This window comes from Dendrobates tinctorius, unplaced genomic scaffold (genome assembly GCF_039654945.1).
Source record: "Dendrobates tinctorius isolate UK_male_01 unplaced genomic scaffold, ASM3965494v1 ptg000203l, whole genome shotgun sequence".
In the NCBI taxonomy this organism is placed as follows: Eukaryota; Metazoa; Chordata; class Amphibia; order Anura; family Dendrobatidae; genus Dendrobates; species Dendrobates tinctorius.
The window spans coordinates 7,740,989-7,755,010 of NW_027361870.1; the positions used below are offsets into that span (position 1 = coordinate 7,740,989).

General features: G+C 42.4%; 1 protein-coding gene across 1 annotated transcript in view; it reads right to left on the bottom strand.

Moving 5' to 3' along the window:
- Positions 1-13,812, bottom strand: part of PCSK2 (proprotein convertase subtilisin/kexin type 2) — a 267,953-nt gene extending 254,141 nt beyond the window's left edge. Inside the window, exon 1 of the mRNA XM_073553798.1 lies at positions 13,424-13,812. Within this exon, the coding sequence (XP_073409899.1) occupies positions 13,424-13,606 (183 nt within the window). The 5' untranslated portion in view covers positions 13,607-13,812. The remainder of the gene's footprint in view (positions 1-13,423) is intronic.
- Positions 13,813-14,022: the final 210 nt, after the last annotated feature.

Here is a 14,022-nt window from a genome sequence, read left to right on the forward strand (position 1 = left end):
GCGTATGGCGGGCACGTCAAATCACCGCATGTGGACGCATCCACATGCAACGCATGTCCCTGAGTACCCAATGTTAAAGATAGGTACGCAGGATGCATGTGGAAGTAGGCAGAGAATAAGTGGAGCTTAAGGGAAGAAGTATGTAGCCATCCACAGACCAGCCAAACGCAAGTGTGAACTTAGCCTTAGAGTTGAGCGAATTTTGTTCGGATTCGGTTCCGATTACGATCGGCATTGAATATTGTTTTTGCAATATTCGTCGAACACAGCCGAACGTCATTAGAGACAATGGGAGTAGAAATTAGCGAATATGTTCGAAACCAATCATCAAACATACATTCGGCATGAATAGGGTTCGAATATGGCACGAATACGGCAAATTCAGATTCGGAGACCAAATCCGAACAAACTGACTCAACTCTACTTGTAAGGTAGTTAACACAAAGGAGGACAGTTTGCAACTACAGACAGATTTGAGTAAATTGGAGAATTGGGCTGAAAAATGGCAAATGAGGTTTAACACAGATAAGTAAAATGAAAAATGTGGTTTGGTACCGTGTTAGCCAGTAGAAAAAAATATATAAAGTGCTCTCAGTGAGAGAAACAAAATAGGAATCTTGTGGGTATGATACCTTTTAATGGCTAACAAATAATAGTGAATGTTGTTACAAAGCAAACTTTCGGGACTGCTTACATCCCTTCATCAGGCTGATATGACAAAATATTTGAAGAAACCTTATTTATATACAGTTTAAAGCACAACATTTCAATAAACAAACAATGAGCTTGAAGAGAGAATCCTTAATTAGGTAAGATTAGATAGGTAGTGTGAAAAGTTCTGTGAGATCAAAGGGCTACTTGGAGGAGATAGCTCAGATATGGTAATGGCTCATAAAACCTTCTGACAAATTGAGTCCTGTGTGAATAGGATTCTATTCACAAATGTTTCTTCAAATATTTTGTCATATCAGCCTGATGAAGGGACATAAGCAGTCCCGAAAGCTTGCTTTGTAACAACATTCACTATTATTTGTTAGCCATTAAAAGGTATCATACCCACAAGATTCCTATTTTGTTTCTCTCACTGAGAGCACTTTATACACAGATAAGTGTAAGGTTATGCACATGGGAAGGAGAAACAGATGCTACAATTACTTACTAAATGGGAAACTGCTGGGGAAATCAGACATGGAAAAAGACTTAGGCATCTTAGTCAATAAGAAGCTAAATTGGAGTGCCCAGTGTCAGGCAGCTGTCACCAAAGCAAATAGGGTCATTGTATACATTAGAAGAGGTCTGGGGACACGAGATGAAAACATAATTCTCCCTCTGTACAAATCACTCGTCAGACCACACTTGGAGTATTGTGTGCAATTTTGGACGCCGGTGCTCAAGAAAGACATTACTGAACTTGAAAGGGTTCAAAGGCGGGCTACTAAAATGATAAATGGAGTTGGTTCACTACAATACCAAGAAAGGTTATCAAAATTAGGTCTATTTACTTTAGAAAAGAGAAGACTTAGGGGAGACCTAATATATATGTACAAGTAGATTAGAGGGCAATACAGAGATCTCTCCAATGAACTGTTTGTACCAAGGATTTTGACAAAAACAAGGGGGCATTCTCTTCGTTTGGAGGAAAGACAATTTCTGCACCAGCATAGAAGAGGGTTCTTCATGGTAAGAGCAGTGAGACTCTGGAATTCTCTACCTGAGGAAGTGGTGATGGCCAACTCACTGAATGAATTTAAGAAAGTAATGGAGGCTTTTCTTGTGAGTAACAGTATAGAAGGTTACGAATAACAATATTATAAGTAGATGGTTGACCCAGCTTAGGAGTCGGGAAGGAATTTTTTTCCCTATGGAAAAAGTTGGCTTCTACTCTGTGGGTTTTTTGCCTTCCCCAGGATCAACAATGCAGAACAACTGCACTAAAAATGGGTTGAACTAGATGGACATAAGGTCTTCCTTCAGCCTCCAAAACTACAGTATGTTACTATGTTACTTACAATCTGACACTTTACAGGTGAAAGAGAGGACTCCATTGACCATGACAGCTTACAATCACCATGAGAGGGAAAGAAATGACCCCACTGGCCATAAGAGCTTACACTCTACAGGAGAGACTTACCCACTGACTCTGGAGATGGAAAATAACTTTGCTGTACAGACTGTGCTCCACTGGGAACCGGTGATCTGTGATAGCCCAGATACTGACCACCACTGCACGACGTATAATAATCCGTAAAATGTAATAGCTGCAGGGTATTATGGGGAGTCCCGTGCGGCAACGCAAAATGAACAGCAGCAGCTCAGTTCAGCGGTGTCGGAAATGGTGTCTGCCAAGATTTACTTTTTTGTGAAATGCAAATCAAATCATGACTCTGCTGAAACTGTCCCAGTCTATACAGTATGTGAGTTCAAATACTAGAAAATGTCAGCCAGTGCAAAGACTGGAATATTTCATGATTTTTTAACGTGAATAAAAATAATTTAATAAAAAATTTCATTTTCCTGCAACCTGTAAGTGTTACTGATGTAAGAACTAACACACAGCCACTTCTGACACTCAAAATAACACTTTTAATATATGCAATATAAAAATGGATCTGCTATAGACAGATCACCAACGTACAGAGGAAAATTAATTAATTCTCAAGTAATATTTATGTTTTTACCATTTAGGAAATATATCTTCGCACATCATTAAAATACACATTGTAATTTTCTTAAATGCCACTCTTTCATACAACCTTTTGCTAAAAAGCTTTAGAATAGGTGCTGGCGTACAAAGCCCAATGATGGAAGAAAAGTACATTTTGACCTTTTTATCAGATGTTTTTACAAGATTTATGGTGCGCTAAGTCAATTTCAGCACAAAATTAACACATGGCCAATATATGAAGGAGATAATTAAAACAGAACACTACGATAAATATCTGGTGACTGTATTATTACTTATATGAACATTCATCGAGGACATGATATTTGGAAAAGAACTGTGGAATTAGGTAGAAATGTGATCTGTTAGACTTAACTAAAACATTTATGTCTGCATTTATCATTTGTAATTAATACTTTTCATCCACCATAGTATGGCTTACAATAATATATCTTTTACATTGCCACCTGAGAATGTTAAGATGTAACTTAGATATACTTTTTATCCATCTGATTTGTCATTTTAAAATAATAGGGGGTTTCTCAAAATAATATTTTATTTTAGACGTAGCACCACTCCTATTTATGGGCTGTGACTGGTATTGCAGCCTCCCTCAAGTAATATGGGCAGAGCTGCAATATTAGTCAAGAAAAACACATTTTTTTTAGTCCTGGACATCCGCTGTAACCATGTTTTAATGTTTTTTTATATACAAGTATCATCTAGTCTATAAAATATGTTAAATCAAAAAACTGTCATTTTTAAAGAAATGTTTCAGTGAAGTGGAAACATCTAGGAGCTGCTGGTAGGCAATACGGAGCTTACAAAGCAATGCTAAAGAGAGTAACGAGAGTAGCATTGACTTTTCCAAGCTCCACGCCGTCTCTGAAAACAAAATCAACACAACAGCAACTCATCAGGAAATTTGGGGATATATTGGGTTTCTACGTTTGAGCAGCTGCAAAATGTGCTCTGCTGTAATTTAAAGAAATACTGAGCCCAGCAACTGGACAAGAAAAAATATCACAAATCATATCCTTTTTAATTTCAAAATAGAGATAAAACTGAGATAAAAAAAAGTATGAATATATATACTGTATATACTGTATATATCTCCTCTATGTGCCCAAAGAACTGAGCTACACCCCTTCCCCCTCCCCATTCCTAACTTTCTCATGTCTTGCTGTAAGGCAACTGGCCGCAGCAGGACCCTCCTTTCTCTGACTTGTCTTCAGTAGGACAATAAATGACTAAACCATTCCTCACTGGCTAATATGGAAATGATCATCAGGAAACTAACCCTTGTTTTCACTGCAGGATTTCTACAAGATTGACTGTTTCGGGATCATACAGAAGATGCCATATTTTAGTAATGGAATCATTACACAAAATAGTACACTTGTTATTAGTTTTTATGCCAAATGAAATTATTTGGGAGCAGGTCTCCCAAGCATATAGATACTGGTTCTTAAAAAACAGATTTTCACTAATTAGCATAATATCCATGTCCATGTCTATCATGTGTTTGTTATTTTTTTTTACAAATGTATACAAATATATAACAAATATATATATTGTAGTGTGGCTAATGGTCGCATAGTCGATGGGAGGTATGTGTCACAGAGATGGCTTGTCTCTGTGATGTAACCCGGAGTATTTTCTCTAGTGCATGAAAGCACTAAGAGGTTTGTTTGTTGCGCCTGGGTCCGGGTTGCGGGTAGCTATGAGAGATTGGTTGGTCTGGCTACCCACATACCTCACATCTGGGTGTGGTTACAGCCTATACAATGGGGGCTGTTGTTAAGCACATGGTCTGTGTGTTGGGAGGGAGAAGGCTTCCTATGTGTGGCTCCAGACCAAGCCCGTGTAATGGACACTACTCCAGCCTGGTAGAGCAGAGCTCTGCTATGGACATTTCTACTTTGTTGCACCCGAGTGAGTACAGCCCCTACTATATATATATATATATATATATATATATATATATATATGACTCTAGATCACAGTTCGTATTGCTTATAGCAGGCGAAGAGTAAATCAGAATGTCCAAAAGATACAGGTTGTAGAAATCATAGAATCACAGGATTTTTGCAGGGATGTTTACATCTGACGGATTTGGATTGTGGCAAACTCCAAAACAAAGGGCGACTGAACACATAACGTACTGAATATTCAGACACACACGTGTCTAAACTGACTTTACAGGGCTTTAGGTTATAATGTCAGAGAGATACGCTGGACACCTTGTGAAACCTGATGTGGAACACAGCAACAATAGAGAATGGAAGTTGAACCCGGCCCTGGATTTGAGAATGATTTATAACATTCTGTTTCATGATTAGAACTACTCTTATGTTAATTAGACATCTGACCCCAAAGTGCAGACTAAGATCTAAACAAAAAAGCTTTACATGTACAGGTGCTTCTCACAAAAATAAAATATCATCAAAAAGTTGAGAGAAAGATGAGAGACACCAGGTCCAACAATGCAGATGAGCTGAAGGCACAACCTTGGAAATCAAGGTTCCCGAGTCTGGAGGAAGAGTGGAGAGGCCACAATCCAAGCTGCTTGAGGTCTAGTGTGAAGTTTCCACAATCAGTGATGGTTTGGGGAGCCATGTCATCTGCTGGTGTAGGTCCACTGTGTTTTATCAAGACCAAAGTCAGCGCAGACGTCTACCACGAAAATTTAGAGCACTTCATGCTTCATTCTGCCAATAAGCTTTTTTGGAGATGGAAATTTCATTTTCTAGCAGGACTTGGCACCTGTCCACACTGCCAAAAGTACCAATACCTGGTGTATAAACAACAGTATCACTGTGCTTGATTGGCAGCAAACTCACCTAACCTTAACCCCATAGAGAATCTATGGCGTATTGTCAAGAGGAAGATGAGACACCAGACCCAACAATGCAGACGAGCTGAAGGCTGCTATCAAAGCAACCTGGGCTTCCATTACACCTCAGCAGTGCCAGTGTCACAGGCTGATCACCTCCATGTCACGCCGCATTGATGCAGTAATTGATGCAAAAGGAGCCCCGACCAAGTATTGAGTGCATTACTGAATATACATTTCAGTAGGCCAACATTTCGGATTTTAAAAATCATTTTTCAAGCTGATGTTATAAAGTAATCTAATTTACTGAGATACTGACTTTTGGGTTTTCATTGGCTGTAAGCCATAATCATCAACATTAACAGAACTAAACACTTAAAATAGATTACTCTGTTTGTATCGACTCTATATAATATATGAGTTTCACTTTTTCTATTGAAGAACTGAAATAAATGATCTTTTTGATGATATTCTAATTTTGTGAGAAGCACCTGTAGCTTTGTCAGTTTATATCACAATTGAAGAGCAATTGACCGACTTGAGCAACTTCCAACGAGGCGAGTTCAATGTTATTAGACTACTGGGACCAGTATTGTACATATTGCCAACCTTGTGGGGTTTTCTCATACAGCATTTTCAAGACTTAACCAAGGATGATGTGATTGTGGAAAAAAAAAAGATCCTGTGGATGTAAGGAACCGAGGTCAGAGGAGGATGTCAAGAAATGTTCTGATAGGCAGGTGGCGAACTTTTGAGCAAATTACAGCCAAATACATTGTAGGTGACAAAGTACTGTATCTGAATGCACATGTAGGGAAGGGGGCCGTCAGTCGGACGGTGAACAATAAACTTGGACCTGTTGCACCCAGAATCTGCCTCATCATGTCTCTGTTTATATCTCTGCGCGGTAAGAAGAGGGACCACCCCCCAGCTCGGCCCACCCCCCCCGGTTCGGCCCACCACCGACCCTACATTTGGCGTAGTCGGGAGGATTGCTGCCGCTAATACATCATCTTCTGCGGCAGACCTGCCTCAAAGAATGGAAAAGGACTTGGACTACTCTGTTTGGATTACAATTACCTGTGGATTACAAATTACCTACCTGTGGAATACAAAAGGGGAGCGCTGTGGCGGATCTGTGTGGCCAGCAGAGGATCCGGGGCGGTACCAGGGACTGTGCAGTATGGCGGTGCTGCTTCAGCGCAGAGGAGAGGTCCGGGTGTTTGCAGTTGATCAGAATGGACTGTGACCCCCTCCAACGTACCCCAAAAGGAAGCAGTATGTGCCTGGAGATCGACGCTTCCATATATTGGACCCTGACAGGTGGGTGGAGAGGCCTGCCGACACCCCACCTCACAGAGGTAGTGGCACAGAAGAAAAACTTGGCTGCGGCTGTCTGATGCCATTCGAGTGCTGCCCAACGGACGGTATGAGACGCTGCGGGTGTCGGGGCATCGGCCGACTAGAGTGGCAATGGCGGCAGGAGATGGAGCTGCACCAGAAGTCATCTGTAGAACCACGGGCAGGCAGCGGGATACTGAGCCGGGGAGCGGAGCCTGAGCGGAGTCAGCGAGAACGGCCGCCACCAATACCAGCAGAGGACTTCTCAGTGGAGCCCCCGAGTCCGGAGGGAAGGCCCGCAGGACAGTGGAGCAAGGAACGGAGGCTGCGGGGGAAACTGCGTGATGATGGAACGGAGGCCGCAGCGCCGGGGAAGGTGAGAGTACCCCCGGCCCTACCAGTGCCTCCGCAAGCGGCCCCCACCATTCTGCTGCAGAACGCGGCCCCCTGCGCACCGGAAGGCCTAGTTACCACGGGCCCCGTGGTGTATGCGGAGCTGAGTGAGGTCCCCGCTCATGTCCCCGAACTACCCCGCCCGGAGTCACCAGTGCAGAGCTCACCCAAAGAAGACGCTGCTGCGCTTTCCCTGCTAATAGCAGCTGCATCGTTGAAATCGGCCGTTACTCCGACTCCGTTGGAAGTAGTGGATGCGGCCTGTCCTGAGGCCGCGGTTATGCCACTGCTGGAGTTGGCTGCGACCGACTTAGTGGGCCCTGTGATTCCAGCCCCCGAGGACCCGGTTGTCCCCATTTGCCACCTGACCCCAGCGGCTGCTGGGCCACAGAAATCTTCGGCCGTTTCTGTCTTGCGGTCTTTTTCAGTGGAGTCCGCCCACCGGACTCCAGGGCCCGTGCTGTTCCCTCCGTGTGGGAAGCGGAGGTGATCAGGAAGAAAAAGGCCCGGGAGCAAGAAGTGTGGAACCTGCTCCACACTCAAGGAGAGGCCGTCATGGAAAAGAAGAGGACTTGAATGGACACCCTCAGTATCCCCGGGGGCTCCACGGCTGTGGAGCCCTCACCTCTGTCCATTGAGAGTGGTATAGACTGTCAGGAGTTCGATGCACCGTTGTGCAGATTATAAGGACAGTTGCATTTAGAAAAAAAGTTTTGTTGTTGTTTAACTGATGCAACTATTTTCTGTCTCTTTCTTTCTTCTTTCTATGTTCTTTATATACGAAAATATGTTTACCTGACAGAACGGGGATACGGAAAGCGGAGGAGTGTCCAGGTCCAAGGGAGGAGGAAAGAAGACATGCAACGTTATGTTATATTTTGGTTTTAAAAGCAAGAGAAAATGAAAAAAAAATTATAAAAATGGGTACTTGTGATATTGTAAAGTTGTTTTGGTTTACAATATGCACAAGTAAAATGCAACAGGTCCGGGTAAGGGAAGGTCTGCGGGACCAAAGGAAAGTGTGAGATCCGGTAGGGATCTAAGAGTTGAGGAGGTCTGGGAGACCGGGACGCCGACCATGACCTGTTATGAAAAGAAAGGTAAAAGATGGATGACGTAGGAAAGACAGCCGTCCTAGGTTAGGTCCCCGATACCACGGACACCCCCAAAGAAGGAAGGCGGGCGCTGGTAATGATCTGGTAGGTGTGAGGCCTCGATCATGGCGTACCGGATAGTGGAAGGTGACAGTAGGGGAGAGTAGGGGAAGGTACACGCCATAAAGAGAATATGGGTGTACCTAGCCCAATCTGAAAGACGTTGTCATGTGGCGTGCGCGCTGGTGAGTAGCGGTAGGCTGCTCAGAGCATAGTGCTCCCAGTATGGTTCGGCCCCCGCAGATAGTGGGTGTGGCTCAACAGCTGGTCCGACAACAGGATGTAGGTGTAGCTTCAGAACGACGAAGGCAGGGTTGACGATTGTCGAGGATGACAATGGACAAAGGAAGGGTGAGTGTAGGGAAGGTGACCTGACGGACGGACGTGTCAGAATGGAGAAAGATAGGTTTGCACAGTTTAGGTAGGTGTCAGTAATATAGTGGGAAACAGCTAGGAAAGTGTAGGTGATGTGCAGTACCTTGGGATGACCATTAGATGGCAGGGTGGAGTGTGAGCAAAGGACGTGACATCAGCTTAGGGCTTTAGAAACCGTTGGTCATGGGGGGCGGAGTGACAGTTTCAAGGAACCGGGAGAGTTACAAATACTGAGGGAGGGTTCCAGAAAGTTCCAGTCCCCAGGGGGAGCTCAGGTGACAGGATGACTGCGCCAGTCTGTGCGCTCTGAGGAGAATCCGACCAAGGGGACTGAGGAGAAAGAACGTCAGGGGGGTGGTCCTGACAGGAAAGGACCGCAGCAGAGACGAGGCTCTGGGTGAAGGACACCGTATGTGTAACGACGAAACTGGCCAGTAAAGTGCTGATGGTGTACGGGCCTAAGGCAGCCACAGTGACTGAGCTGTCAGGATTGTCACAGTGTGAGAAGGGACGGTACGTATAAATACGTCCCTAGTGTAACGTACGGTGTTGAAGCGGCCCTGGACACGGAGGGCTGAGAGAGAGAGAGATATCACGGTGTGCTGCGAGGGCCGTCAGTCGAACGGTGAACAATAAACTTGGACCTGTTGCACCCAGAATCTGCCTCATCGTGTCTCTGTTTATATCTCTGCGCGATAAGAAGAGGGACCACCCCCCAGCTCGGCCCACCCCCCCCGGTTCGGCCCACCACCGACCCTACACACATTTCATTATTTCTTAGCCCAGTTGAGCTACAGCAGCAGAAAATCTTAGTACAATTACTGGGAAACAGAGGGGTCATACTCCAGTCGGCCAACGAGTGCAAACAATGGATCACTGAACGCTGCCTGGTCAAATGAATCCAGATTTCTGATGCGCTATGTTGATGGGAGGATGAGAATTTGGAACACACAGTATGATGCAATGATTTAATCTTCCTGTCCGGTGTCAGCTGTTCAGGCTGATGGAGCAGCTATTTATTTTATGGCAGAAGGATACTCTCAGCAGGACAATGCACCATGCCACAAGGATCGCATTGCCGTGGGTTGGTCCAGGGAACATGGCATTGAGTTTGACATGCTTTCCTGGTGTTTATAGTCCCTAGATCTTAGAGGGTTGTTGGCTGCTTTATAATTATTTGAACTGATAGTGGTACGTTGCATGAAAGGGGAATCCTGATGTCCCTCAACACTTGCAGCTGCAGCAATCTATAGCAAGAGCCTCGAAACAACACAGATTTAGTAATATTACAAGCATCAATAGACAGGGGTAATTGGTTATCTATGGCCAGCTCCCAAAATAGGTAATATTGGCTATAAAAAGAAAAAGTCAAATCACATAATAAAAAGTTATCTTGTGTACCACCTCTAAAGGGGTAATAAAATTAGTAATCTATTTTTCTCAAGCATCTTTTAGAATACAATGATGATGGCTGTGGAACATGAAGACGTAATACAGTGAAGTAGGGCCGGCACAGAGCAAAATAAATACAGCTGTAAATAGTATGTCTATTACTGGCGAGCCGCATGTGTTGCAAGACAAACATGGGCACATCCATTATGACCATCTCCATTGTCTTTCTGCCATTGTGATTTATTTTACTGACTCGCGTTAGTAAATAAATATTAGCTTGAACGGCGTATAAACAGAAGCGGGAACTGATGTTATAGCTTCAAAGAGACCGAAATGGAGACGCACGTTCCGGATAAAGACAACGACACATACGTACAAGAGATTAGGTGACTGAAGGACAAATTCCATCTATTTAATCATCCTGTTCTACTAATAGGTGGAAAAAGTAGCAACGGATGTTACATTATACAAAGTCTAAAACTACTTTGAAAAAAATTAAAAAAAAGTAGCTGAATATAATAAATACTCAGCTTTAAGTGAAGAAGGCTCACACGTCAAGCCAAAACGTCGCCACATGGGCTGTTAAATAGCATATTGTTTCTACACAACAAGGAGTGCTGCTTCCTGCTTTTTTGATATTTAAAGGACTGATATGTGCCTGGGAGGCTTTGTACAAACAGTGCCGGTGCTGTTCTTGTTCTTTTTCTCTTCTGAGCATAGATATAGATTTTTCTCTCTATCTTTATCTATTTATCCATCCATCTATCGTAGCTATCTATCCATGCATCTATTGTAGCTATCTATCTATCTATCTATCTATCTATCTATCTATCTATAGATCTATCTATCTACCTATCCATCCATCTATCCATCCATCTATCGTAGCTATCTATCCATGCATCTATTGTAGCTATCTATCTATCTATCTATCTATCTATAATCTATCTATCTACCTATCCATCCATCTATCTATCTATCCACCCATCCATCCATCCATCCATCCATCCATCCATCCATCCATCCATCGTATCTATCTATCTATCTATCTATCTATCTATCTATCTATCTATCTATCTATCTATCCATCCATCGTAGCTATCTATCTATCTATCTATCCCCTATCTATCTATTTATCTATCTATCTATCATATCTATCGTAGCTATCATATAGTGTATCTATGATTAAGCTGTCAAGAATGTCTTTAAATAGGATTAAAATCATGAACTTTGTACACATTTCTCTCTGTGTATGTATATATACAGTATATATAGATATAAATGTATATAGGTATATATACAGTATATGTGTGTACGTTATATATAAATGTATATAAACAGACAAATATAGATAGATAGTACACTATATATATATAAAAAAGAGTGCAAAATGTATACACAGCATATTATTTGAATCTTTAATGATAGCTTTATCATCAATCGTTCATTTTTTTCTGGTTTTCTTTTTTTTTCATTTTGCACTTCTTCTCAGAGAAAAAGATTAAACACCTCTTTTACTAGTTGCTCAGGACGGTCGAGATAATGATAGCAAAAATGTATAACAGTAACTTTTCCAATCTGAAGTTTTTCTTGTGATTACTTGGAACCTTCAATATTTAAACATTAAACATAAACACAACTCTGGCATCATTTGCCTGTTATGTATTTACTACACTGTTTAGGTTTTTTTTTGTATTATTTTTAATTTTTATGTATTATTACAAAACAAAATATTTCTATCATATATTTACATCTCTAAATATAAAAATATATTTATAACGAAGTCATTTTGCTATGCCTGAGATATTTAGGCTTCTGTAACTGCACTTTCTGTGTTTTCCTCCTCTTTGCGCTCCGTCTTACAGATGCTCATCCGACATTCTGTGGCTTTGACACTTTAACACTTTAAATGGGTTATTGTAAGGAGGAGACGTATATTATTACAGTAGGGGAAGACCTACATAATCCTACCGCACATGTAATTACACCTGCTCCAGTGTCGTCATCAAGTGCTTGTAGAATAAAAAGATCAGGAAACTAATAAAAGAACAGCAAAAATGGAGAGAAAATTAAAAAAAAAAATTTAAAATATGCGTTCCATGTACAGTAGAGACAAGCCAGTTTGGCAACGAACCCCATGTTTGATGTTCCCCTAAAGCTGCCTGAATTGTGACTCTTTCCATTTTCCATTTCTTCGTCTGCCAATGATTGGTCCTGACAAATGATCAGTCCAAACTCTCAGTTTTCTTATAACACTGGCAAAGAGGCGAAGGATTATCCAAAATATATACATATCTCCGGCCAACAACGAACACAGCTCCTAATCCGTTTGACGCTCTAACTGAACAAGGCTTACTGAAGGTCAAAGCATCTAATAGACTGCATTGTCAATACATTGGAAAAAAAAGAAGAGACGAATGGCACGAAACACACTAAGTCCTTAAGTGCTACTGTGTCCAGACTAGATCTGACTATCGACTACTCTTGTAAGAATTTGCTGTCTGCGCCTGAAAATGTGAATATCATAAGAGTTGTAATGGTAAGACAGACTTGTAAATCGCATAATAATATAAGGAATCGTTCACACACCACAGAAGTCCACTATACTCAGACACAGTACATGTGGACTGGAGATTGTCCTCATTATGGTCACAGCCAGGCCCAATTTATGACCTTTTTCCTATGAATTACTCCCCATTGTGGGGATTCCAGCACTTTGCCTCAGTCAATGATTTGCAGAAATGTTTGAAATTAGGCAGATTCTGTACCCAGAATACTAATATATATTCTCTTACAGTGTAAAGTAGAGGAATGACAGTAAGTCCATGACTACAATGGAATAGATGATATATATTTTTTTAAACCCGCCATTCTCTCGCCGCCAGCACCTTTCTCAGCGTCTGCACACCTCTGTTACGTAACTACAGTAAATCATTTACCGGAGGGGTTTTGCTAGGAGGCATCTCTATCATTTGCAAACATAACACATTTCAGTTTTGTTTTGTTTTTCGTAGAAAGGCAAATAATGAAATCTGAACTTTCCATTGTGTGAACTGCTCTTTAAATGACCCAAATAAGATGTAAATCCCATCGTGGACACAATGATTCTGCTTTGTCTTTCCAAGTTGCCCGGATTCCATCCCCTTTAGAAAAAATAAAACTATAAAATAATTCCACATATTGTATTTCTACATGAAAGCCAAGCGCAGAGCATCACTGTGATTGTACAGTACATGCAGAACATCGTGCAGAAGAAGAAGGAGACATCATTACCTTTCTGGCCCCACCAAAGCCATATTCCTTAGCAAGTTGTTTAGCTTCTTGCTCTCCTCCTTCATGTAAGTCCACCAAAAAATGCCCAGTGAGAACAGGTCTGTGATCAGCAGATGCAGAGATACTAGCACACAGCAGAGCCATGCCAGTGATCACACACTCTATCAGAAAGCCTGCCCTCATCTTCCTGACTTACTGGAGAAATGAGATGGGAAGCTTGCAAGTCTGCAAAGAAGGGAAGAAATGCTGAAGCTGTAAAATTAAAGGGGCAGCCTGGTGTGCCTGATCCTACTGCATCTCTCCCTGCAGCATGCCCACTGCTCCTGAGGATGCTCAGCTGTGTGTGTGTGGATGTGAGCCTACTTCTGATGCCAAATCTGCATCTCAGCCCCTCCTCATCTATAATTCATTAGAGGCTCAAAGCCAGCACCAAAGTAGGTCACGTGCGGAGGACTCCCAGCCAATGGCCAGCTGCTGGAGCAGAGAGGGAGCCAACATAAGCAGCTCACTCCCCCATTGTCAGGGGCTGCTCATTAGTGCCTAGCCACTGGCTTCCTGATTCAGCACCCTGGAGAATTCCTCCATGTCTTCAGCTGCTC